This window comes from Rhipicephalus microplus, chromosome 5, assembly GCF_043290135.1.
Source record: "Rhipicephalus microplus isolate Deutch F79 chromosome 5, USDA_Rmic, whole genome shotgun sequence".
Lineage (NCBI taxonomy): Eukaryota > Metazoa > Arthropoda > Arachnida > Ixodida > Ixodidae > Rhipicephalus > Rhipicephalus microplus.
The window spans coordinates 78755434-78782162 of record NC_134704.1 but is presented as its reverse complement, the minus strand read 5'-3'; the positions used below and the strand labels follow the sequence as shown (position 1 = coordinate 78782162).

The window sequence follows — 26729 nt, the reverse complement described above, 5'->3', positions numbered from 1 at the left end:
ACTTTATTCAGGCAAGGTGAAGGCAACAGGGCGATGTCTCGCATAGTCACTGATTACGACTCATTTAACTCTGTTATCATTCACTTAGCGTGTCATCCGAATTCCTATACTGCGTTTCTTTTGAAAGAAAATAGAGAGAATAGCTCGGAGTAATTAAAGAAATAATAAAAGAAAGACTTTAATCGTCGTCGAAGCTCCGACCCACGCCGGACATTCCGTGGAACATGCTAAAGTTTGTCATTTACTGAAATCGGCGGGCTTAATTGTCGATTGCATTGAATTTAAGTCTCATTTATTTGGCAGAATGTTGGATTATTTTTGCCTAAGTGATTCATTTGAATAAAAGTTATTCTCGGGTTAGTCGGTTCACTCACAGGTGGCGGGAAGTATACGCTTCATCCGTCACCTTTCTTTCGTGTGTGTGTGTGTTTGCGGCTGTCCAGATAACGCTCCGCTCATTGGTTTTAGCAATGGAAGGCCTATCATCCCAGCCGCCAGTGCGTAGAAACATAGCACGTAGCATATAGCCCCGTTTTGTGTCATCGACGAAAACAAGTTTGAAGGCGCATGTTTCCAAGGTGAGCTGTTGTTCGCCAACTATCCAGATCTATCCGAAAAAGGGTATGCTGGGTTAGCCTACGACGTGGAATTCTTCGAGTATGTCTCTTCCTCCCTCTCCTTTTTTAAATAAAGAATAGGGTGGGGGGGACGCTTCAGCTTCGCCTTCAAGAGTAGATCGCGATAGCGTGATCGGGCCTACTGCGCACCGCCTCCTGAACTGCTAGCCTATTTCTCGGTTCTCGGTGCATACCTCAACCACCTCAACCACGCAGACAACGAATTATTGTGGGCGCAATATTGGCAGTTTCAAGGTATGACTGAAGGCCCATTGCGAACAAAGTTGTTAATGATTCCTCCTTGTGAATCAGCGAATGGCACTACGCATCCATAGAAGAACACGCTAACCTACGCAGCTGTTCACTTTGTTCATGGTTCCGTGTGCTCAGATTTGGGTGCACGTTAAAGAACCCCAGGTGGTCAAAATTTCCGGAGCCCTCCACTACGGCGTCTCTCATAATCATATGGTGGTTTTGGGACGTTAAACCCCACAAATCAATCAACTTTGTTCATGGTTCTGCTGCTACTGCTGCTGATGATGATTAAATGTGTCTGAGCACTTTGTAATGGGTGGGACTTGAAAACTCGCACTCGTTGCTGAATATGTTTTAACGCCTGGTGCGATTGTACGCTTCTGCCACATAGTACGTGATTCGCTGTGCACACTTTTTCTGCTACATGGCGTTCATATATGCTTCTTTCCGAAGCAGCTAGATTCAACAATTAATTTGTTTCTCGCTGTTACAACACCCGCTTGCTGCGTAGACAGCCAGTGTTCGATACTCACTCGGACCTGGTAATTTTCATTATTTCTTTTATCTGCATCTTTCTCGATCGTGTCGGTCACGGACAAGATGATGATTTTTCTATCACAAACAACAACGCCGAAGCCGTAATTTCAGCGAAACGAGCTCATCAAACGAGCGTTAAAAGATGATTTTCGGCGATATCTTGCTTGATCTGCACCACTCCGTGAAAACAGATTCACACATAAGAACGAGGTCCGCGCGGTACGCGCAACACAGTCGAGGCATGAGCTGGTGGACAAGGTTTACCGCTGCAAACTCTTTCAGGACGCCGGAGAGATTTCACAGTGTGCCTCGCTACTGTACCACGAGTATACAGTCGCCAGCTACACACTGCGCAGTAAATGATCCCACTTTGCGACGTCGCGAAGAATCCGAAACGCGTTAATAAGGTTTAGATACCTGCGGAGCAGCATACTTCGTTGTTGTGGTGGTGGTGATGATGATGATGCAAAAGTATACAGCAGGTACGATTGCACGCTTCGGAACGGCAGTATCTAAGACCTCTTTCAGCCATTTTGATCACCTCATCAAGTTGCGAGTGGAAAAAAAAAGCGCTAGAAAAACGAAACAAGAAAGCACAAGAGACCACGGCGTTGACTAACAACCAAATGGGATTATTCCTTCAGTCTGCATATACAGGGCGCCCAATGTAACTTTAGCCAATGTTAAAAAATATGCCGACGCACAGAATTGCGACGCGACCAAATGCATGTTGCTCACCATTGCCTGGAGTTAGTCGGACAATCTTTTTTTGTGTTCTAAAATATTGTTTAATTAGATCTTTAAGGAACTAACCTTTAAAGAAACGAAGATGGACAAATATTTCAATGGGAAAGTTGAAAATAGGTTTGCAAGACGTCTGATTAGACAGTTTCGAGATTCATATCGGTGAATATTAGTGCTTTATTGCTAAGTACAAATGCCCGCGAAATACAAAACAAAGTTGACCCCGTATCTGCATGTAACCTGCAAATGTCGAAAGACGATAGTCGTGCGTGTGGAGACAGTGAACGAAATATTTATTTGATGTTCTGCGCAACAAAATCGGTGAATGGTACTCCAGAAGCGCTGCGTTAGAGTGCCTCGAGCGTGCAGTGGAGGCGAACTAGCGCCTCCACTGCACGCTCCCAGACATGGCGCTCATGTCTCACGACACACGTGAGACATGAGCGCCATCTGGAAGTTTTCTTGAAAAACGAAGCGCGTGGCTCGTACGCGCCCGTCTCAGAGGTAATAAGGTGTAGAACGCAAGACGACGGGTAGGGACCCCCACCATCTCGTCTTAGCAAAGCGTTGGAAACACTCGCCTTTTCGCGCAAGTGTTGCATGGGCAGCGCAGCGTGATAAGCGCTACGGTCTTAAAATTACATATGTATACCTTTTCTAGTAAAAGACGCACATGCAGATTACAGAGTTGTTGTTATGGGGCCCTAGACATGCGCAATATTTGCTTTTAAATTGACAACTGCACAAGTATGAACACTAAACCTTGAGCAACATTGGTGTGCGCTGCAGATTGGGTCGGCCGTTTCAAGTACCCGATGCCGGTAAGAGTGTACAAACAGACAAACGAACAGACAGACAGACAAACAGACTTAATTTTTTGCGCCGAAGGTCCCCAAGAAAGACTATCGTCTTTAAAAATACCACGTGACAAACCCGCTCGCGCGCCAGTGCGCATGGTGATTCTAGTGCTCCCTAACGTTCCGCGTACGAACGATACACTTCTCTCACACCGGTTCACGACAGAGATAAACAGCCACAGCGGTTATCGTTTTTGTGGCCGATAGCAAAACGTGTTCATATACATATCTGTGTGTGTGTGTGTGTGTGTGTGTGTGTGTGTGTGTGTGTGTGTGTGTGTGTGTGTGTGTGTGTGTGTGTGTGTGTGTGTGTGTGTGTGTGTGTGTGTGTGTGCGTGTGTGTGTGCGTGCGCTTCACTACTCGCTGCTATTGTGGCAGTGATAAGCTTCTGAAATGAGACGCGTGCGTTCGTCATGTTTGTGGTGGCGCGAAAGCTTTATTTTAACAGAGGCGCTTATCATATCCTCGATAACTGGGTGGGGCGAGGCACTGCTGGGATACAACCCGCGACATTTGGATCAGGCATATGTGTGTTCGAGAACTGCGTAGCGTGTTGATTGATTGATATGTGGGGCTTAACGTCCCAAAACCACCATATGATTATGCGAGACGCCGTAGTGGAGGGCGTCGGAAATTTCGACCACCTGGGGTTTTTTAAACGTGCACCCAAATCTGAGCACACGGGCCTACATTTCCGCCTCCATCGGATATGCAGCCGCCGCAGCCGGGATTCAATCCCGCGACCTGCAGGTCAGCAGCCGAGTGCCTTAGCCACTAGACCACCGCGGTGGGGCTGTGATCAGAGAGAATAACTCCATCTTTGCGCAACGGGGTCCGTGTTGCTGCCGAGGAAGAAAAATTTTAGATTTTTTGGGGGCGAAACTCGTTATAGCGGCACTCGTTCGTCCCCCGTAGTATGTAACAAGTATAACATTTTGACCTCCAAGCTGGTGCCGGTGAGAGACTTCATCTGTGCGTTGTTGAACAATAAAAAATAATACTCAATGTAGATGACAATGGCTGCTAATGGGGAATGAGAGACAGGAGCATTCGGCTTTTAGTTAACGCGCAGGCTGCAATTACCATTAGCAGCCATTGGCATGTACATTGAGCACCATCTGACAAGAAAGGGTTGCTACGTTATACCCACTGGGTGTAACCTCCTTAGCTTTAGAAAGGTTTAGCGAGCGTTGAGCCGCAGTGTCATGAATACAATGAACTTGTATACACCATGAATGAACTCGAGGTGGTTAAAAATGGGAAGTAGATACGAAGCGCAAGCCGTAAGAAAGTAAAAGCCGAATTCTCCGCCTCTCATTTCCCATTAGCAGCCATTGGCATGTACATTGAGCACTATCTGACTGAAAAAGTTTGCTACGTCATACTCGCTGGGCGTAACCTCCTTGGTTTTCGAAAGGTTTAGCGAGCGTTCGGCCACAGTGCCATGAATACAGTGAACTACAGGTTTTCCCGCTCACTTTAATCCAAGTGCCAGCCTAAATAATCTGCACGCCATTGAAATAATCTGAACGCCGAGCTATTTAATCCATGTGCCAAACATTTAATCGAAGCGCCAACTCACTCAGGCCGCGTGCCATTGAGTTTAATCCAAGTGCCACCGTATTTAATCCGATTGCCCATTACTTTAATTCAGGTGCCAGTCAGTTTAATCCACGCACAAAAATCAGTATACGGGGCGTAAAAACGGCAGTGCAATTGAAATGCTGTTCCTACAGTATAAAAGACAATAGTCGGAAAGTAGAATCAATCATTATTATTTGTATTCGCCGATAGTATTATTGAAAAAGATTACTGCCATGGTTCAGTTAAGCCATGGTCGGAGTGCTTATACTTTGCTATGCGCAAGTTTGTATAGTGAGTGCTTGGCCCAGGTGAAATAAATTTAATGAAAACGAAAAAAAAAACGCAGGAACATATTACTGAATATTTTACAGTGCAATGAAATTCAGTATCCGTCACTGAAGTTCATAATTGGATTTGGTACACACTACAACATTACATTACCAGGACAGGTCATGTAATGCGAACGACACACTATGTTTATTGGAGTGCTGGAACGCATACTAAGAGATTAAAAGCATGGTCGCGGGCAGTGATGGTTCAAAGGCAGCTACATAATCAAGAAATTAGGAAGCCGTCGCGTGGCACGCACTGTGAATTAGAGATAATTCCAATATGTTTTTTTTTCTTGTAGCGAACATAAAACGTAAACTGATCATTCTGATGTGGCAATAGAAGTTTTATTTTACATTATTGTATGCTCTCATTTTTTTATTTAAACAAAGTTATATGTCTCCAATGATACGAACAGTACTGATTGTTCGTTTAGCTTGTTAGTTTTGTGACGTACTTGACGAATGCGATGAAACGAACACAAAGGAAACAAAATGATAATAACACGCACGCACGCACCCCCCCCACACACATACATATATATATATATATATATATATATATATATGTGTGTGTGTGTGTGTGTGTGTGTGTGTGTGTGTGGGTGGGTGGGTGGGTGGGTGGGTGTGCGTGCATGCGTGTGTGTGTCTGTAGAGATAGAGAGGGGGGTACAGAACAAATAATTTAGTGATTGCACTGAATCCGCAAGCTTCCAATGTGCGATGAGAGGCATAATGCCACGCAAACAAAACACGTACTCAAAAAAAAAAAGAAAGCTAGGCCCAAGGTCAGTTGCGTGTTATTATCATTTATTATCTACATGTAATTATCTGCATGTAATGTTGTAGTGTGTGCCAAAGCTAATTATGAGCTTCAGTGAAGGATACTGAATTTCATTGCACTGTAAAATATTCAGTAATATGTTCCTGCGTTTTTTTCGTTTTCATTAAATTTATTTCACCTGGACAAGCACTCATTATACAAACTTGCGCATAGCAAAGTATAAGCACTCCAAACATGGCTTAAGCGAACCACGGCAGTAATTTATTTCAAGAATACTATCGGCGAATACAAATAATAATGATTGATTCTACCTTCCGACTATTGTCTTTTATACTGTAGGAACTGCATTTCAATTGCACTGCCGTTTTTACGCCCCGTATTCTGGTTTTTGTGCGTGGATTAAACTGACTGGCACCTGAATTAAAGTTATTGGCAATCGGATTAAATACGGTGGCACTTGGATCAAACTCAATGGCACGCGGCCTGAGTGAGTTGGCGCTTGGATTAAATATGTTGGCGCTTGGATTAAATGTTTGGCACATGCATTAAATAGCTCGGCGCTCAGATTATTTCGATGGCGTGCAGATATTTAGGCTGGCACTTGGATTAAAGTGAGCGGGAAAACCTGTAGTATATACCATGAACTTGAGGTGATTAAAGGTGGGAAGTGGACCCGAAGCGCAAGCCGTAAGAAAGTGTGCGTGTGCCACCTCTCGTTTAGTCCTTGGAATGTCCGCTGGATGGCGGTGCTTCTATATGGGGAATTTATGATGAAAAGATGCGAGATGGTGGTACTTAATTGGAGTGTTGAATAGATGGACGAACGGACACATAGACAGATGCAAGGATGGACGCATGGACGAACGCAGGGACGGACGCACGAACAGACGCACGCACGACGGGCTGATGGACGCATGGACGGTCACACTGACGGACGCATGGACAGACGGAAGCAAGAACGAATGGACGGACGAATTCTTCGCCCCACTCTCCATCATTCACTCCGTGTATATGCTGCCATTTTTTTTTGTGTGGCGGGGGGGGGGGGGTATTTCATTGCTACGGCAATCAATTAGTCGCCATATGCTATTTCATCAAGATTTTGCATTGCTCTGCTTCGAGTATGTATAACCGACAAATAGAACAAGCTGACAGATAGAGACATCTCAAAGAATTACATCCTATAAATCATTCAAGGCCTGACCGTATGTCTGTAAGCCGCATGTGGCGTTAGCCTTGACTTCGCTCTCGTGTACGCCAGATAGACATTACTGGCACGCATCTGGTGACATGGATGTTACGGAGTATCAGCTTGTGCTGTTCACGGAGAACAAAGTGCTGGCGCGTATATATATATATATATATATATATATATATATATATATATATATATATATATATATATATATATATATATATATATATATATATATATATATATATATTTATATATATATATATAAGTTTCCACTACATGGGCGTCTCTCATAATCAAATGGTGGTTTTGGGACGTTAAACCCCACAAATCAATCAAGTTTCCACTACATCCTTCATTTTGAAAACAGTGAACCCACTATACGCTTCTGTATGGTGTCTCGCACATCTGCGCAGTTGCACAATTTGCGATGTTGAGCAGCTTTCAACTATCACTTTGTGGCGATTCTGCAACGCAATATTGCATGCGTTAAGGAGGCTCACGTTTTTTTATGACACAGTTCAAGCATTGGCACGGCTTCGGGTATATATAACGCCTGATTGCCCCGCATAAGGCTATTTAACCCCTGTCCACGTGTTAACGCCACACATGACACAAAGGAAAAAAGTGTACGTTTAAGGGCTTGTTTTTTTTTTCTTGTTAGACACAATACAATGAGATCTAACAGACAATCACGCCAAGCAAAGTATATGAAACGTTATTCGAAGTAATTGTAATGTAAATGTTACGAAAGCAAAGTGGATGAGGAGATAACTTGCCGTGGGTAAGGACCGAACTTTCATAACGCTTTCGATGCTCTGGCAACTCAGCTACCATGCATGGCGACTATTCTCACATCCACTTTATAGGAGTCCTATATGCACTAATCGTCAAAACGTCAGTCAGCGCCAGCAGTAGCCATGGCGGCGAGTGTGCAACACTCTCTATCAACCTGTTTGGCGTCACGTAGCAAGCGAACTTCTTACGAGCTGGAAGCTGGCCAACAATCCCTTGTATAAGACCAACCACCTAAAGGCACCAAGTTTGCCTGAAGAGACCCTCGCTAAAAATGGAGGAAATAAGGGTAAATTTAAGGAGTCGTTCTCTTTGTTAGACACAATATTAATGAGATCTAAAAGACAATAAATTCGCGGCAAATAAAGGGGACGTTATTCGAAGTAGTTGTAATGCAAACATGAAGAAAGAAAAGTGGACGAAAAGATTACTTGCCGTGGGCACAGACCAAACTGAATCGGAAAGGCAAGCGAGGGTGAGGGCTCATAGAAGGAAAGGAGGTAGGTAAGGCGTATGATGGCATCGTGTGCTGTCATTTCATGTCGTCGCTTGGTGTCACGGGGGCAATCTGTGTATAACCAATAGAGTGGTAAATCCAAGTGAGGGTGAGGAAGAGAGGGCAGTGCATTGCATAGACAGGAATGATATATTACAAAAACAAAATTTAGGTCAGGAGGAGTGAAGTGAGATAGAAGAGGAGGGGAAAAAGTACCTGCGATGAGAATCATCAAGAGTGGGCGAAGCTACGTTCTAAGGTTCATAATGTCTGCGTTGAAGTCACCCATCTAGTAAAATTCTTGTAGGTGTTTTGTACTGTTCTGCCACAATTACGATTGTATTGCTAAAGCATTCTATAGGACTCACATCCACACATCTCCCCGTGATGAACACCGCGGACGGACATGGCTCGGACATAAGGTGCTTCGCCCCTAAAAAGAGAGAAGAGGACGCTTTCTCTCCTGCCATGGAAGCCTAGCAGGCTGCGCCGTTGGAACGCAAGGGCGCGCTTTCTCGTGAACGCAAGCGTCGCTAAAACAACGCAGGTCTTTCAGCGACGCTCACAGCCTGAGTTTGCCCTCTTTACTTCTATTCTAACGTCTCGTCGCAAGCGCAGTTTGAGTACACACGATAATGTCTTACCAATTATAATGCACATATTGCACCCCTCCACCGACGCCCTAGCGTCCGTTTGTAGGGGCATTCAATGAGGGTTAAACGCTACCTTTTCTAATTCTGGGTGCCTCCGCTAGACGTTGTAGTTTGGGAAGACTGCTTACCTGAAATTTAGGAGGTGTCTACCAATTTAAACACCCAATCTTTCAATTTGGCTGAATATCTCTGGGGCGAAAATTTTAGTCGGTATCCATTTGACGCAGTACAACATTCGTTGCACTGCATAATATATTTGTGCTGCAGCCAAGCTGACCCTAAAAAGTGATATTAAAGTTACTGATTAAAAGCAGCCTAGGCTAGTTGTTTTAGCATTTCTATATCGGCAACGTTGAAAAGAGGAACAACGCACGAAGAAGCAGCTTTCCTGCCTTCTTTATGGGTCTGTTTGTCCTTCAGCACTGCTAATTTGTCTAACAAAACCTGCATATGTAAGGCATTTGCCAATAATGCAGATTTAATGACTGTGCAGAGGCATACGTACAATTAAATGGACTTAAAGTGCGTGGAGATTTCCATAAAAATTACAGGTGTTGCTTGTGTTACTAGTAGTCGATAGACTATCGTGCTTAGACGTCTGTTTTCTGTTTCCTCTGCATAGTTGCTGAGTTAGCGCAATTGCGAGTTATTCATTTGCAGGAAACACCGAGTCACTGTAATGTTTTATCTGTTTGCTACCTTCACCGTTTGGCTTCAAGGTGGTGCGCCAGTATGAACATATCCTTTTATTTGCCTCAGTTTCATTTCACCCGAACAGGCAGCCCATTGAAAGTGCACTATATAGTAACGCTACCGATTCACAGCATGGTGACCACTTGTGACCACTGCGAAGAAAGCACCACAATGAGCTTACTTGCGTTTCACAGAATTTCATGCGTGTCTGGATGTTTACCGTATTTAGCCGCACATCGCTTTTAATAAGTTCATATCTCCCGCGTTCATGCCAAACGTGGTCATGTGACCTAGCTGCTATTGCAAAACCACGTGACTGATGGCGCGTGCTGGCGCTGTGGAGAAACCTTTCCTTCCTCCGTGCCTCAAAACGAAGTTTCTTTATGATTTGTCCGCCTACGGACGTTTGTGGTAGTTTGGTAAACTCTGCGAGGCTGCGAGAGCTAGAATGTCGCTGCTGTAGTTGACGCCCTTCATTCCAATCTGGCGACTTGGAGCGCTCCACATTATGGAGGTGATACCGCATCTAACAGCCTTCGAGCGCTCTCGATACGAGATGTGCAACTTTTCGTCAAAGCACCTACATGTTTGTGAAGTCCCAGCTGTGTCACCTGTTGTATCCGGACCTACGATATTTAATTTATTTCCTGTCTAGTCCTGTGCACATGCTTCGTCTGATCGTTCGCCGATCCATGTTTTTCATTGCTGACTTGAAGTGTCCCTGCGTTCTCGCCACCGCCTTTTATAGAGCAACTGTTTTTAAACCAATAGATGTTGTTTTCTGTGCTTCCCTGATGTGTGCTGCCTATATACACCACCGCGATAGGTCGTATAAGCAGTTAGTCACTGTCGAGGTAAGCGAATCAGTGACGAGGCGGAATGCCGTCGATCTGTGCGATATTCCTTGTTCCCATCTTTATGTGCACAGGCATTGCACGGACGCACCAGAGAAAGTTGGTCGAGTCTGTGGGAGACCTGCCTATCCGTTAGGAGTAAGCTTTTAAAGAAGTTACTTCACAATGCTACTGAGAACTTGTCGCGCGAGCCCAGCACTCCGGATATTCCGTCACATGGCACGAGCGATGCAGCACAGTGTGGGTACAAGCGACACCACTGGCCTTGTACGCAATGACAGAGTGAGTACTGCACGTTTTGCACACAGGCGCCTTCTTATGACTCCCTATAACGAACTGCGTATTTCTTTCAGGATGGTGCTCGAGTTCTGGTGGATACCTTTGGTCGGAAACACACTTATCTGCGCATCTCACTGACAGAAAAGTGCAGCCTAAGGTGTAAGGTTTGTCGTATTGGGTACAGCTTACTGTAGTGTCATGTCATCTGCTGTCGTATGAGCCATGCGCCAATACCGTTTTGTTTACATCATCAGTCATTTGCATTCCTGGGCTGCATGTTTTAAGGATACTCTACAGGCATGCATGAAAAGTCATTCAGTTTTACTGTGCTCAGCTCCATATGAGCTGTATGGCATTCACAGAATATATTGATAGCTAAATACAATAGCTAATAATGTATAGCTGCTGACCTGAAAGATGTCGTTTTAATCACAGTGACAGCATTCGCATATTTATGCAGGCCATGTAATGTAAAATGTTAGTACGCACTAAAAAATGCCCAGTAATCCTCAACTACGTTTTCTCTCATAGCCTGAGTCACTTGGGGACTAGAACCCAACGAACCAGTAATCAAACAACCAATGTTATATCGAAGCATGGATAAAATACAGCAAGTAAAACTCAAGAATCATTGTTCACTCCCAAAAAATACTTTTCAGCACAGATTCAGGTGTTCTGTGTGGTGCCAGCGTTACAGCAAGTGTATGAAAGGTCACGCCCGTTCACCTAATCCTGTATTTGTGGGTTGTATCATCAAGTGGGACTGCATGAATATTGTTTTACACTGAATGTCTGCCAGCATGTTCCTGCAATGTGCTCAGGATAGCATGTGTCAGCACATCACAGTATTCAACTGCTGTCAATTTACTGCTACAACAGTCCTGAAACTGTATATCATTACTTTTCACATATACCACAGGAGCACTATATTTTAAAGGAAGCTGAAACTGCAACCTCAGTGTATATAACCAAATTTCCTGAATTCGTTGACCACGTGATATCATTCATCAAGCTTGTCACATACAGGTACTCAAGCTGTCTATATGGTGTGCTAAAAACTCGTTTCTCATTGCAGCTTACTCAAAAAAAAAAAAAGTCTCGTTCACCGTATGGTTGCCCCATGTATGTGGGGTGCAGGCACTGCATCCACATTGTGGTGTAAGCTAGAGCAGCCGTGTGTCTTTATTTAAATTTCTTATATCGTAACAAGAAAATGGAAACTTCTATGTGCCTAATATGTGGTATTCAGAATGAAATAGTCAATCCTGTCAACAAAACATGGGGGAGGATGCTTTACTGCCCTGCTTATGTAGTGCTTATAGGGTTAAGGTAGGAGCCAAGAGTCTAACCCACAATCTTTCTCTTGAACGCTGATCACAATCCCAGTGTATTGGCTAACAGTACTCCCCACTTTTTGAAATTACGTATACATTCAATTATCTTCAGCAACGCATCCCACAATAAAGCAAGATGTTATTTATTTATATGGGTGAAACACCTATCTATTACAATAAACAGAGGGGCTATGTTATACCATATGCTCCGTACCTTCGCATGGTGCACTTATTCTTTATTGGTTCTGGTTTGTTGCAGGTGTCTACTGCATGCCAGAAGAAGGTGTACCACTGACTTCGAGTGAAAAATTGCTCACTTCTGATGAAATAGTCCAGTTAGCAAGTCTCTTTGTCACTTTCGGTGTGAACAAAATCCGTCTCACCGGTGGGGAGCCTCTTGTGCGAAAGGATGCTGTGAATATCATTGGTGAGCTGCTCATTCCTTTAAAAATGAGGTTTTTAGTAAACATTAGGTAAACATTACTTCTTAAATTTATGTTCAAGCTCATCCATTCATAAATAATTGTACTTAATGTGTCTGGATCTTTCCATGTGTGCATTCTCGGAGTAGTACTGGTCATCTCGAGTCACAGGACCATTAGTAATCCAATTGAAATAGAAGTTAAGGGCAAGGTCATAGCTTGAGCGGATGAGAAGTCGCCGAACATAGAACAATGCCATTAAAGCTATTCAGGCACGATGACTTGTTCTCATCAGAGTGGCAACAGAGTCCCTTAGTAGCATTATGTTAGTCTTGCTTACACTTGCAATGTTGGGCCCTAGTAATCTACTCAGTTTAAAGTCCTAGCAAGTGTACGCATGTAACATGGCAAATGGCAAGACATAGCACGGCACCGTTACGTTTGCTTGTGTTAAAACAATATGTGGTCTCAACAATACGGTCTGGAAGGAAGCTCTTGTTGGGCAGAATGAACAACGCCTTGGTGTCTACTAATCATTGCATAACACTGGAATAATTAATACATTTGAACCCCTTTATAAGAGACACGCACCCACAATTCTTGTCTTTTATATGAGGCGTCTCTTTAAGCAGGGTACCATGTATACATTTTCTTATAAGCCCATATTTTAATGTAGGCACACTGGAGTCTCTTATACCCATTTGTCTGTGGCATCACTATCTCTTGTTAAGGTGTTCAACTCTATATGCCAACCTGAGCGATTTCGTGTAGATGTGTGTAAATGCACTTTGATGCTGGTGCAGCTCACCTTATTCACCTTATGATGGTCACTTTATTATACATGTAACCACTGAGGAGCTCGGCTCAGTGTTACTATTTTCGGTTACAAGAAGTCTTTGTCATAAATGACACGTCTTCCAAGACCCTTGAGTGTTTTAGAACGAGGTATTACTGTAGTGCTAGTGGCATTACAAGTTTAACACCTTGACAGTGCATAGGACATGAGTAAAAAAAAAAACATGGGTATTGGTTGGCACCTAGTAAGGTATGTCATAACACTAACATAATATTTACTGCTCAGACCAAAGTATACTTGAGAAGAGTAAAAAACTGGGCCAATTGGTTAATGTTTAGATGCCAGAGAAGCCAGCAAAAACTCAGCAAAAAAAAGAAAAAGGCAAACTCACTCTTTTTCATTCTTGTGTTGCGTTTTCGTTGGTTTTTCTTGCATCTAAACCAGGGTTTACACAGCAGCCTAGCAGGTATTCTAGTGCGCTTATAGTGTGTATGTACACATCACTCATTCCAGCAACGAAGGTTGCCGGGCTGACTTGCTCCTTTGGTTGTAGCGTTGACTATGGGGCCACTTTGCCTTGTTGCTATTGCAGTGAAGTGCGCTTTGTGCATCTGTAGATCTCTCGATCAGGGCATGTACTGTCAACAGCACAGGTAACATCTGTGGATACTAATCACAACAATGGGCCAACATTGATGTAATTGCTATTACACTGAAAGCATTCAGTTGGCTACCATTATCAAGCTTATTCAATTAATTTTGATGTGGCAATTTCTAACCAAATCAAAATGAGTTTATTAAGCCATGTATACAAAATGATGCATACCTAATAGTTGGGCCAATAGCCTGTTTGGCTAGTAGCTGGGCCTATAGAAAAAATACATAAAAGTTAGTAATGTACATAATTGGTCATGAAAATGATTTGTTTTATAATTGTGAGAGTTACAACAATGTACAATCTCGTATGGAAAGGTGATTACAACAATTTACTAGGCAAGAACGCGTTTACAAAGAAGGTTGAAGTTACAAATAGTTTTTATTTCTAGAGGCACAGTGTTTCAGGTTTCAATTCCGAAGAATTCTAACTATCGTTCGCCATAAACATCGTTGCAGGGAGGAAGATTTAAACTTAACTGACTTGCTTGCCTGCTGTTTGCACACGAGAAGTTGAATATGGTGTTGGGTAGTGGAAAGTTTGTGTACACTATTTTGTAAACTAGGCAAGTTATCTTATAATTTCTTCAAAATCTACATGCAATGAAACGCTGCTGCGGGCAGATAATGTTATTGTTTTCAAGAAATGCATTTAGTTGTATCGCAATGAGTTTTTCGAATAGGGTATTGATTTAACTGAGAATAGTTATTGGGCTATAACTTCCCGGGTGGTTCGGGTCACCAGATTCGTACTCTGGAAGAACATTACCGACTTTCAATATGTCTGTGTAAGAGTTCTTGCTTACTGCGGGATTGAACATGTGCCAGAGGGGCCCGCACACGATATTGATATTCTTTTTCAGAATCCTAACGTGAATACCGTCGGGTCCAGATGCCTTATTTGCAGATACCTTTCCTACGATTGATTTTACTTTATCAAGTCTTATTTCACGAAAACGAAAGTCACATTCAAGAGATTTTTCAAGCATGGTTGTGGAAATAGTTAGGGTAGATTGCTTGTATATATGTTCACACCAATTCTTGAGAAGTGTTCATTAAAGTGATTAGCAGTTTCAACAGGCACATTTTATGGGGTAACATAGCGTTTATTTTCTGATCCTACTACATCTCTAACAGTTCTCCATGTTTGCCTTCCATCACCTTTATGCCACTTAACTAGATTGGTGTAGTAATTCTTTTTTGCTTTCCAAATTAACATAACTGATTTGTTTTTGGAAAAACTTAAATTGGCCTTTATAATACTTGTTGGCTTTGTTGTGTTCTAGTTTAATGTAAAAGTATATTTTTTGTCCGCATAAAAAGCTGAAGGGCCGAAATTTTGTGCGCTTGAAGATTTCGGCCCTGTGTGCCAGGCCTGTATTGGGATCACGTGAGTGCCATGGGCTGCCCATCAATAGTTCTAGGGCAGGCATGACTGCAGCTATATTACCTTTTAGTTGTAAGCTGTAATATTATTTTGATGCTTTTATTGTCTAAGAAAATTTTAAGAGAAGGCATAGACTGTAGAATGGTTACTGCCATTCGTAGGGTGCGGCAGTTGTAAAACAATCCTAACACATGCATTTCTGTCATGACCATTAGACCTGGCCAGATAAACTGTATTGATTTAATTGCTGTGTGTCTGGCTTATTAAGCATAAACAGTATTATCTACTCATTTTTTTTGTCAGTATTATATGCAATGGTATGAGTAAAGCCATTTTCATCTCTGGAGTTTTTAACTTTAGTTCACCATATACTATTATGTCACTTTTCACAGAATAGGCAATCTTAGACTATTAGGTTGTCGCATGACTACAAGGACCCCACAATGTTGGTGCTGCACTGCTCAGCGCAAGGTCAAAGGTGACAGGTTCAATACCCAGCCAGTGCATATGCATTCTGTGGTGAACATAATCCAAAAACAGTCAAGTGCTGTGCTTTCAGAACATATTACAAAAGCACAGGTAATAAAAATAAATCATTGGCTCTCAGCTGTGGCATTGCTCGTAACCTACCTCACAGTCTTGGAACGTAACGCCCCATAATTTATGGTTATGAATGTTTACAGCAATATTAGTGTTTGCCGGTGTTGATTTTTGTAAACAGAGGACAGCATTGCTCTTAATCTTTCAACTTAGTTTCAGTGGTGTTGAAAAAACAGATTTTGTAAATGTGTTTGGCAAAAATACAATTTGCTCAACTTACAACAGTCATTTTATCATGGACGGTTATGTGGTAGTCAATGAGTCTGTCCATAAATTTCAGAGAGCCTGGCAAAGATTCCGCAGCTGACTGTGCTGGGCATCACCACAAACGGTTTGGTGTTGTCAAAAAAAATTTCTGACTTGAGGAAGGCAGGTGAGGATTCATTTGTTTTTCGAGAGCGTGACTATTCTGTGGAGGTTGGTAGTTTTGTGCGAACGACCGCTTTAAAACGCAGGTTTGACGCACGTGAACATAAGCCTTGACACCCTAGTACCTGAAAAATTTGAGTTCCTGGCAAGGCGTAAAGGCTGGCACGTGGTGAGGAAAAGCATTGACGATGCACTGGCAACTGGCTTTGACTCCGTTAAGGTGAGTGTCAGATTCATGTGAAATTACAATGAATTGATGCAATGTCATGATTTTTCAGAAAACGATGTTGTCAAATCACCACATTGTTTTTCAACTGAAATGGTGACTTAACGCCTATTGCACTGTATGGCTAAGCACAAAGATGTAGCTTAGTAGTTCTAAATTGGGGTAGAAATTTCTTTGTGGGGAAGGAATGTAAGAACACCCATGTTCTTGTATAGGGTGTCCAAGAAGATAAAGAAAGTGCAATGGTGGTGTTTTTTTAGTTAATGAAAGTGATTACTTAGTCAATTATATATATAACTCAACAATCACTCTTGATTATCTAAATGTCAATGATGCATGTGTAGGCATGTTCAAATGATATCTAATGCTTCTATTTCTACTGCATACTAATTGCATGCAAAGTCTTTCCGGTTGATAAAGAAAATTCGCAAAATATTAAAAGTAACACTGTAGAAAACTGCTGCACGTATCGGGAAGCTGTGCCCTTAAACAAGCTCATTGTGTAGCAGCCATTTGCAAGAAAAAAATGCGCAAAGGAAAAATACAGACCTCTATATAGTGGAACTTCGATTATACGACTTTCAGGGGGCCACGCAAAATCGTCGTATAATCCGGGCGTCGTATAATCGAAAAACCAAGAATATAGGCACTGATGGTCATTGTTGCCCCACAACAGTTGTCACATAATGCGTAAGAAAGTCCGCGGCACAAATCTACGCTGCTCCGATGAAGGTAGATTAAATTACTTGAAAAAATTACAACCACGCATTTTATCGGAGGTGTGAACAAATCTTTATTCTCATCTTTTAAAAAAATCTGTGATTTTTTTCTGCGAATTTGCCCAGCCATGATGCATCAGCTTTCTTTCGAGAGCTGCGACATCTGGCAGCAAGTCGCCGATCTCGTCGCGCACGCAAGCAAACCGCCGAATGTTGTCGACGTAGCACCACACGTCCGCGTACGTCGGAACGGACGCCTCTGCAGTGTCATCCATCTCTTCCTCGTCGGAAGTTCCCGCAGTGTCAGGACGCACAGTTTCGATAATGTCACCCAGCGACACTGCACTGCACACTGCAACGTCGTCGTCGGCACCAACATAGTTCGCGAAGGATCCAGGCAGCTCCAGGTTGCCGAACTCTGGTAGAAGAACCGGAACTAGCTGCTGTCTAGCCCTCTGGTAGCTAGACAGTAGCTAGTTCCGGTTCCCGCGGCTGTCCCAAACGTAGACAGGATCAACAATCGCCGTTCAACACCTCCGGTACAACAACATGAAATCTAGTGAAAGTTATCGCATACTAGTAAGCGAGCTCGAAATTATCTGCCATGTTACCTGCTCACAGCTGTCACTACAAAACCACCCAAAAGAAGGCAGAAAACAAAACAAAATAAAAGGCCCCAACGGAAGTGCGCAGTGCAATGCGACTAAGCAAACCGAATGCGCTCCGGCTGGCTCTGGACAACGTTGGCTCTGGATAGCTATGGCCGACAGCGTGTCGAAAAATTGAAGAGGCCCTGCGGCGGCAGCGCGGATAGTGTGCTAGAACCTATACCAGACTTCTCTTCCCAGACCATGCCTGAAATACAAGTAAACCTGGATGGCGTATGCAACCTAATCCACTCTCTTAAAATATCATTCTCAGCTGGCTGCGACAACATCAATTCTAAATTATTAAAAAACACTATTGCACACTCTAGCAAATTTTTGTACCTTATATTCTAATCTTTAAACACAGGAACCTTGCCAGAAGATTGGAAGAAAGCTAAAATAGTCCCCATTTTTAAATCGGGCTGGCGCGAAAGCCCCGCTAACTACCGCCCGATTAGCTTAACTAGTGTCCCATCTAAAATCCTTGAGCATATTATAGCATCAACTCTTATATCTTACCTAGAAGCAATCAGTTTTTTCTACCCTTTTCAACATGGTTTCCGAAAGTATCTTTCCTGCGAAACACAACTGGCTGAACTTACTAATGACATACTACTGCGAATGGATGATCACGTACAAATAGATGCAATTTTCTTAGATTTCTCCAAGGCCTTCGATCGCGTACCCCACAAGCACCTGCTCATCACATTATCCGCTCTTGGTATCCCCCCAAACCTTATAAATTGGCTCGAGCATTTCTTAACAGGACGCGTTCAGTTTACCGTTGCTAACAATTTCCAATCAGCCCTTACCAGCGTCACTTCCGGTGTTCCCCAGGGCGCCGGCTTATCACCTCTATTATTTCTTATATACGTGAATGACCTTCCTAGTAACATTAAATCACAGCTGCGCCTATTTGCAGACGACTGCGTTCTTTATAACCCCCTTCACTCCTTTAACGATGCAATCACTCTACAACACGACCTTGACACCATCACTTCATGGTGCGAAAAATGGCATATGCCCCTAAACCTCGCTAAATGCAAGGTCATGTCCTTCACACGTAAACGCAACACCTCACATAAAACCTACTGCATTAATTCGGTTCCCATTGATCACACGCGTACTCACAAGTATCTAGGAGTTCATCTGACATCATCACTATCATGGGTGAAACACATTGAAACCATTCGTTCTGAAGCTTCCCGCACATTAGGCTACTTACGACGTAACCTGCGATCTGCATCTCCTGACATAAAGAAACTCGCATATCTAACATACGTGCGACCAAAACTCGAGTATGCGTCATCCATCTGGCATCCTTCACAAGCTTATCTCACCGATGATTTGGAAGCCGTTCGAAATCGCGCAATTCGTTTCATTACATCACAATATTCAAGGCATATCAGCGTAAGCGCACTAAAACAAACGTTGTCACTCGCATCGCTCGCTTCACGTTGCATAACCTCTTGTATCTGTCTCCTTCACACATTCTTTTACTTTAGCAGGTCGGGACACCCTCTCCTAAAACGCCCATTAAGAACGTCCTCTCGCCTGTCCCATACGCACCCTCTGATGACCATAAAATTCCGGACGATGGTGATGAGCAGCTCATTTTTCCCCCATGCCGTAACATTCTGGAATGCACTGCCAGATAACATAGTTTCTTGCCGGGACCGCTCAACATTTCGCGAAAAACTAACTCTTTTCCAAAATCCAAATACGATGTCCTAACAGCACATTAACTATTGCATTTATAGTTGTTTTACTGTTTTCCCAGAATTTATTTATCATCTATTATATTTTTATGTTTTGTTATGCGTCTTATTTCCGCTTGTGTTCTTTATTTGCTCATTTATTGCAATCAGTGTGTACCCTCATATTGTTCTATTGCTTAGGAACTTACAACCTGGATGTACGACCCCCCCATATGTAATGCCTTCGGGCCCTTAAGGTTGAATAAATGAAATGAGAACGTGCGGAGGAACGGACTCGGTTCCTCGGTTTCCCGACTTTTTTTCATCCGGCCGCAGTGTGCTTGCGTGGCAGCCTGCGTGCGTCATCGTAGGTTTTTTTTTCTCGGACAGTCCAGCTAAGCATCGTACGAGGCGGGGCCGGCGTAAAATTGCGTCGTAGAATTGAGGTTTTCAATACATTAGTTCTATGGGGATTTTGCCGGGACCAAGCTAATTCGTCGTAAAACGCGGACCGTTGCAGGACCAGGGACTTATAATCGAAGTTCCACTGTATTTGCAGCTTTTCAGCTTTAGTCTTGCAGAGTTGGGCCAATATCCGAACAGTGCTACATCCGTATTATCAACAAGTACAGTGAACCGTGAGGTTTGAGCAAGCATAGTGGCATACAATTGAGCAGAAAAAATCGCTGCAAAATTGCGATGCATGTTGTTGTCGCCTGACCCGTCCCATTGCCAAAGCAGGAAACGCTGTCTCCGGCAGCAGACAAAGTGGTTGCTTGCAGAAAGCTTATTTGAAGGAGCTGTATTCTTTTGCAGGGAAAACGGGGGGAGGGGGGCCATAATCATGTGTTAATTTTCAGGTTTCGCACATTTTCATTACCAGCTGAGAAAAAATGAGCTTGCAGTTAGTATGTTATTTAAGATAGTGCATTTAGATGTCATTTAAACATGTCTACAATCCTACATGAACATCATTGACATTTCAGTAATTTGGTGAGTACCTGTTCACTTACAGCTAGTAACTATGACTAAATGTCATCAATGAAAACATTAGAATGGACTACTGCAGTGTACTGAGAACTTATGTTCTAGGTTTGTCTGGCGTAACAGTTTTGCTGCTTTGTTTTTTTTTTAATTTGCTGCATGATAGTTGGGACACCCTGTATCCAGGTACACAGTAAAGAACCTTTACTTTCAAAATTAATTAAGAGTACACAACAAGCCTTGTGATCATGCCGAGGTTTCAATCTGTGATACTCTTACAATATAATTTTGTAATTTCAATTGCGTGTAACTATCGTGATTTGTTGTTCCAAAGTTATAAGATGTAGAATTGTGCAGAATCGCAGAAAGTTAGTCCAGTTGGTTGGAACTCATGGATGATGGTGGAAAAGTAACATGTTTTTAAAATTGTGCGGACACATAATTTTTCAATCTCATTTTTTTCTGTTGCTGTCAGTAGCTGATAACTTTATTATCATGGATGCAAACCTTAATTGCTTGAGCATGCAATGGTTAATTATTTGGAGATGTTTTTATATCACCCTGTTACAGTTATGGTTTCAAAAAACACCAAGAAAGGTGAGATCGGGGAAACTCTACAGTAAACAACACTGACCACATGACCACTTATTGCACTGTTGGGTACAATGTCGAAAACTCTGTCAGAGAGCTCATGTAACAGATGGCGGCCGTCAAACATGTGATTTAGTTTGTTGTTTGGAGTTTACATCCAATCTAAGTTCTCATTGATGATGCAAGGTGCTCTGTTTAGCATACTCGCTTGCGAGGTATAACGCTTTAAAATTTATTTTGGATATGTTCTAGCCTATATCTGCTATTTATATGAGGTAATGTGTGTGTTCACACTAATATATCTTGCAAATTATCTTGCCTTTAAAGTTTTGCAGCAGTACTCAAGGCTTTAACACGAATTGACAAAACACAAGGAGAGTGCTCTTTCTTGTCTGCTGTTATGTCTCTGTTTTTGCTTAATAAACTCAACTGTCATTTTATCAAGTGCAAAGTAATGTCATTTGAACAGCCAGCAAACAGGTATATTATGTTGCCATGTTAACCTGACTTTCTTCCGACCAGGTAAACTGCGTGGTGATGAAGGGTATCAATGAAGACGAACTGGTCAATTTCGTGAAGCTCACAGAGTCTAATGTAAGTAATATAAATTCCAACCGCACAAAATAATCACGTTGCTGAAACGAGATGTTTGAGAGTTTTCCGAATGCCCCTGTTTCAGAATCTTGAAGTGCGATTCATAGAGTACATGCCATTTGATGGGAACAAATGGAGCCGGCAGAAGCTTGTCCCGTTTGAGCGGATGTTGGCGGTTATAAAACAGGAGTGGCCCATGCTGGAGCGGCACGAGGACGGACCCAATCATACCTCAAAGGTAATTTGCTCAGCAAGATACGCTACAATTTCAACTTCTGTACCAGCATTTTGAACAGTACCTTAGATGTAAAGATCACGTCCCATGTAAACTAAACTAAAGATTGAATGGGAATATAAGTTGGCTCCCCCCCCCCCCCCAAGTGTAGTTGACAAAAACGAGAGAGAGAGAGAGAGAGAAAACCCAAAATCACCACGACTCTCGGTTGAAGGAAATTTTTTAAACTGAATTTCTTTAAATGGAACAAGTGTTTCTGATAAGATAGATTTTATTCATTTTATTATTCTGAACCCTTGTTCATTTCTGAGTGAAGAGAACTCCTGTTAAATAGAACATATTTTCCTGGTTTTTTCAGGTTCTGTTTAACTAGTATACTGTATTTTCAAATTCCATCATCAAGCTCACCCATCGTCTGAGCAACCCTCAACCCTATTAGCTGCTTTTATTCGTCAGAAGCATTGTTGTCTTCCCAAGAGGAGCATTCATTGCTGGCCGTTTCCCATAGTGCGTCATCTTTCATGCCATCGAGTCTGTTGCTGACCCCACTTGAAAGCATTTCGCATCGTGGAATCTGGCAAAGAACACCTGGCCGAAAACACCCACCTACAGATGGTCACAAGTGGAGGCAAGACGTTTGCGTCATTGGGTTGTGGCTAGACATTCGCTCCTGGTACTGTAGCTGTACTCTTTTCTCGAAAGGCTTGTTCAGCACAATCGTGGTCGGAGCTTGGATGTCATACCAACCTGGTATCACCAGGTCCATTTTTCCATGGGGAAGCGCACGTCTTACAGCATCAGCCAGGTGGCTGCGAAACGCATGCAAACCAAGCACATTGCAAGGCATAGCAATGCAGCTGGCGAACGAGACCACTCGAATTCATTCGAGCATCATGGCTTTATCCATGAAGCCTTTTTCTTTCAAATGAACAACAACGCCAAATGGGAACGCTTTCTTCAGCATTGTTTTTCGTGTGAAAAGGCGAAGGGTGGTAGCTTGTTGCCAGTGGACGAGAGCTTCACATCCTTGGTGCCATACTTCATGATCGTGGTTGACGAAGGTATTCCAAACCACACGGGGGTCTCGTCAGCATTGCTAATCTACCCCTTTGTGTAGTTATTGTTCCCCCGAAGCCACATGACGAAGCGTTGGGAGTTCACAAGCTTGTGCTTCAACTCCTCCAGCAACTTTCAACAGATCGATGTGTGCTGGCAGAGAGAAAATCCTTTGTATCTCGTGAATCGATGTAGCCATGAGTTTGGTGCACAGGACTCTTCTCTTGACAGTCCAGCTTCTTCAGCAAGCTCCACAACTTTGTTGTGAATAGTCTTCCCAGTCACTGACAGCATGTGAGCATGAACTTTTCAAACATAGTCCGCAAGTGCATCTTCAAGCTTCTATTGAACTGCACTCCACCCATGAAACAGTGTCTCTCGCGGGTTGCATTCCAGTTTGCCTTTCCGCATTTTCTAATAGTGCGCACCTTTTTCATAAATTTCTCTGGGTGCTGGGCGGTCACATTCCCATTCGCTTTGGCGAACTAAAACCAATTAATTCTTAACGCATCTGAGAATTGCCTTCCCGTGCCACTTGTACTCATCTTTAACAAATCTACTAAAACAAATCTTAGCACGGTGTATATTGGAACAGGAAAGTCGGACAGTTCCAGAGCACAGCTTCAACATGCAAAAAAGGCAGCGAGATGAAATAAATATGCCTGCTAGGGAGTTTCGATGGGGCTGTGTGTGGCTTTTCACCTACCCGCACATCACTTATTACCAGATGACTCACTAAAAATGGCTAAATAAGACAAGGAGCAACTTAAGCTCGTTGTTTTATTAAAAATATCTTAACTTATATTGGTGGTTTATACAGTAGCTCCCTTTAAGCATTCAATGTTCCTTATACTCTCTTTTATCCAAAGCTAACCACACAGATAATAACCACTGTTGTTAAGTGGATGCACATTTTGAAACACCTATAATGGGATCATCAGACTTGTTTCAAGTGATTCTGCAACACTTTTTCATGTAATGATGAAATGACCCCCCCAGTCGGAGTTTATTGCTTGTGGAATCAACCGCCTCAGAAAGTTTAAAATCCTTCAAGTACAAGGATGTTGGGGGCTCGACAGTATGACATTATAGTGGACTTCCAATAAACGAAACTCGCTTAAACGAAAATGCCTCATTAACGGGACTAAATGGGCTCATATGGCTGGATTTTTATGTGTTGCGCAATAAAATTCACCGGTTAATCGAAACAGTACTTATTGGTCACTTACGGTTAGACGGCACAAACTATAAACAGAGCATAGACTCGTTCAGGGCCAAAGGCAGTCTCACAACCATGGAAACATCTCGAAACAAGCCAATCCAGTCGCCATTTTCACTTGTGGTGGCTGTCGGAGCCGAGTCGGCGAGTCAGGCCTATTTGTGCGGCTAAGTGCTGTGGATCACGGTGTTATTTCAGCCAGGTGGAAAGGAAGCGGCTGCACCATGCACTCTCGCTTGAAAAAAAGCTGTGAATTCTTGAGGAGTTCGATCAAAGTGGCCTGCCCAAGATGAAGGTGGCGAAAAAATACGACATCCCGAAATCCACGCTGTCGCAGATCTGCAAAGACAGAGAAAAGATTGAAGGCGCTGTAAAGAACGGGACCTTTACATCTAAACGGATATGGATGCGGACGACGCCTTATGAACAACTAGAAAAAGTTCTTTTTCTCTGCTTCAAGCATGCACGGAGTTCCAATTTACCCATAAGCGGACCAATTCTCGAGCAGAAAGCTCGAGAAATCGCCATGCAAATGGGTGTTAAGACTTTGTCCTAAGCTACGGATGGCTGAGCCGCTTCAAAACACGCCATGGCTTAGTCTTCAAAGCAATCTCGGGGGAGAGTGCTGCAGTCAAAAGGGTCATTTGCATCGACTGGCAACAGGGGCGGCGCAAGGAAATTTTGATGAGTTTTGAGCCACGAGACATCTTCAACGTCGACGAGATGGGTCTTTTTTATAAGGTGCTTGCATCAAAGACTCTCGCCTTCAAAGGTGAAGCCTGTAGTGGAAAAAAACGCAGTAAAGATCACATCATTGTGCTGGTGGATACAAACATGGCAGGAGATGAGAAATCGAAGCTGTTGGTAATAGGAAAATCAAGGCAACCACGTAGTTTCAAAAACATTTGACACTTCCCGTTGCGTACCATGCGAACGGAAGAAGGTGGATGACCATGGCCATTTTCGAAAACTGGCTTCGAGAGGAAGACGCAAGATTTACGAGGCAAGGCAGGAAGGTTGTCTTCACCGTGGATAATTGCCCAGCCCACGATTAGGTTGAAAGACTCCAAGCCATCACTCTGGAGTTCTTGCCAGCCAATGCAATGGCAGTGATCCAGCCAATGGATCAAGGGGTTATTCAGAACATTAAAGTTCATTACCGCAGACATTTGCTTCATCGAATGCTGCTTTGTGCAGACAGCAGGAAATGCTACAGCACAGATTTATTGGCAGCTATCCACATTTCGGCTCGTGCCTTGGAGCAAATGAAGGCAACAGCAATACACAGATGCTTTCATCATGCTGACTTTCAAGTGCAAGAAGCAGTACCTGATTAATAAGAAAGCCCTGCTGATGCCGACATTCAGGCAGTATTCAGTGAGGTCGTGTCCTCTGCCCCTTTCACGCTGCAGGACTACGAATCAATTGGTGAAAATGTTCGTACCTGTCATGAGGAGACTGTTAAAAAAATGACTGCAGAAGTGCAATATGTGGATCAACTTTCTAGCGATGAATGTGATGACAATATTGACAGTGCAGTGGTGCCACCAGACCGATCAGCTAAAGAGGCTGTTTAACTTTTGCAGCGCTATTTTTAGCATGAGGCTTGTTCAGAATTTCTGGCTAGTTTGTCAGGCATGGGTGCCTTGGGAAAAAATAACTCAAGCTTGCCAAACAAACCACCCTTCACTCCTTTTTTTCTCCTACTCATCCTCATGAGTAAGATGAGGTTCGTGCAATTTGAATAAAGGTTTTAATTCACTAAATAAGTGTACTTTGCTTAAATGAAACTTCTGATAAACGGAACAGTTTTATAGATCGCCTTCGAGTTCTGTTTAAGAGGAGTCGACTGTATTACGTGAACATAAACTGTGCTTAGGACAAGACACTAGAGTAGAAGGAGACAGGACGACAGTTGTTAGTCTGTATTCATCCTGTCTGGCGTCTCATCAGAAGCACAGTTTACCATGGTGTAGGCACGTGGTGGCATTCTGTGGTGGCCGCAATGATTGCAGCTCACAATGCTCAAATCTGGCAATAGCTATAAGCCGAATTGATCTTATGGTATCATTTGTCAAGAGAAGAGGGAGAAACATTTAGTGGACGTTGAAATTTAATTGCAAATTACATGCTGCACATGCCACGCTTTAATGTTTGGCTCACATGTTTGTTAGAGCCTTGACTACCAATCGGCACCATTTTCTGACCAATGTTCAAAAAGTGTTGCGAGGCCCCTTTCAGTCACTTTTGTTGGAAAGATAATGCCAAAGTCATGTGTGTTACTCCAACATCCGGGGATTGTTTAAAGAAAACCTGGCAGGAAATCATTGCCTGTGACTTTTTTTACTTTGGTTTGTAGCTTTGGGTCCGATAATGACGAAATTGTCTTGTAAGTGTCTTGTAAGTGCTCCAGTGTGTTGTATAATTAATGCTAGTGTCATCAAATATTACAAATTATAGGGAGTGTGGAACACATGCCTAAAGTCATCAAAACTGGCACCCCATCAATGGGAAGCACTTGAGACT

At 43.0% G+C, this 26729-nt stretch overlaps 1 protein-coding gene across 4 annotated transcripts in view; it reads left to right on the top strand.

Moving 5' to 3' along the window:
• Positions 1-465: 465 nt before the first annotated feature.
• Positions 466-26729, top strand: part of Mocs1 (Molybdenum cofactor synthesis 1) — a 31914-nt gene continuing 5650 nt past the window's right edge. Inside the window, exons 1-8 of one of the 4 annotated variants that reach the window (XM_075895713.1) lie at positions 466-578; positions 10469-10676; positions 10748-10832; positions 12267-12434; positions 16147-16239; positions 16322-16455; positions 21622-21693; positions 21779-21931. In XM_075895713.1, the coding sequence (XP_075751828.1) occupies positions 10560-10676; positions 10748-10832; positions 12267-12434; positions 16147-16239; positions 16322-16455; positions 21622-21693; positions 21779-21931 (822 nt within the window). In that variant the 5' untranslated portion in view covers positions 466-578; positions 10469-10559. Of the gene's footprint in view, positions 579-9866; positions 10055-10255; positions 10395-10468; positions 10677-10747; positions 10838-12266; positions 12435-16146; positions 16240-16321; positions 16456-21621; positions 21694-21778; positions 21932-26729 lie in introns of those variants that run through there. The other 3 variants (XM_037425269.2, XM_037425271.2, XM_075895714.1) reach the window with 3 other exon arrangements.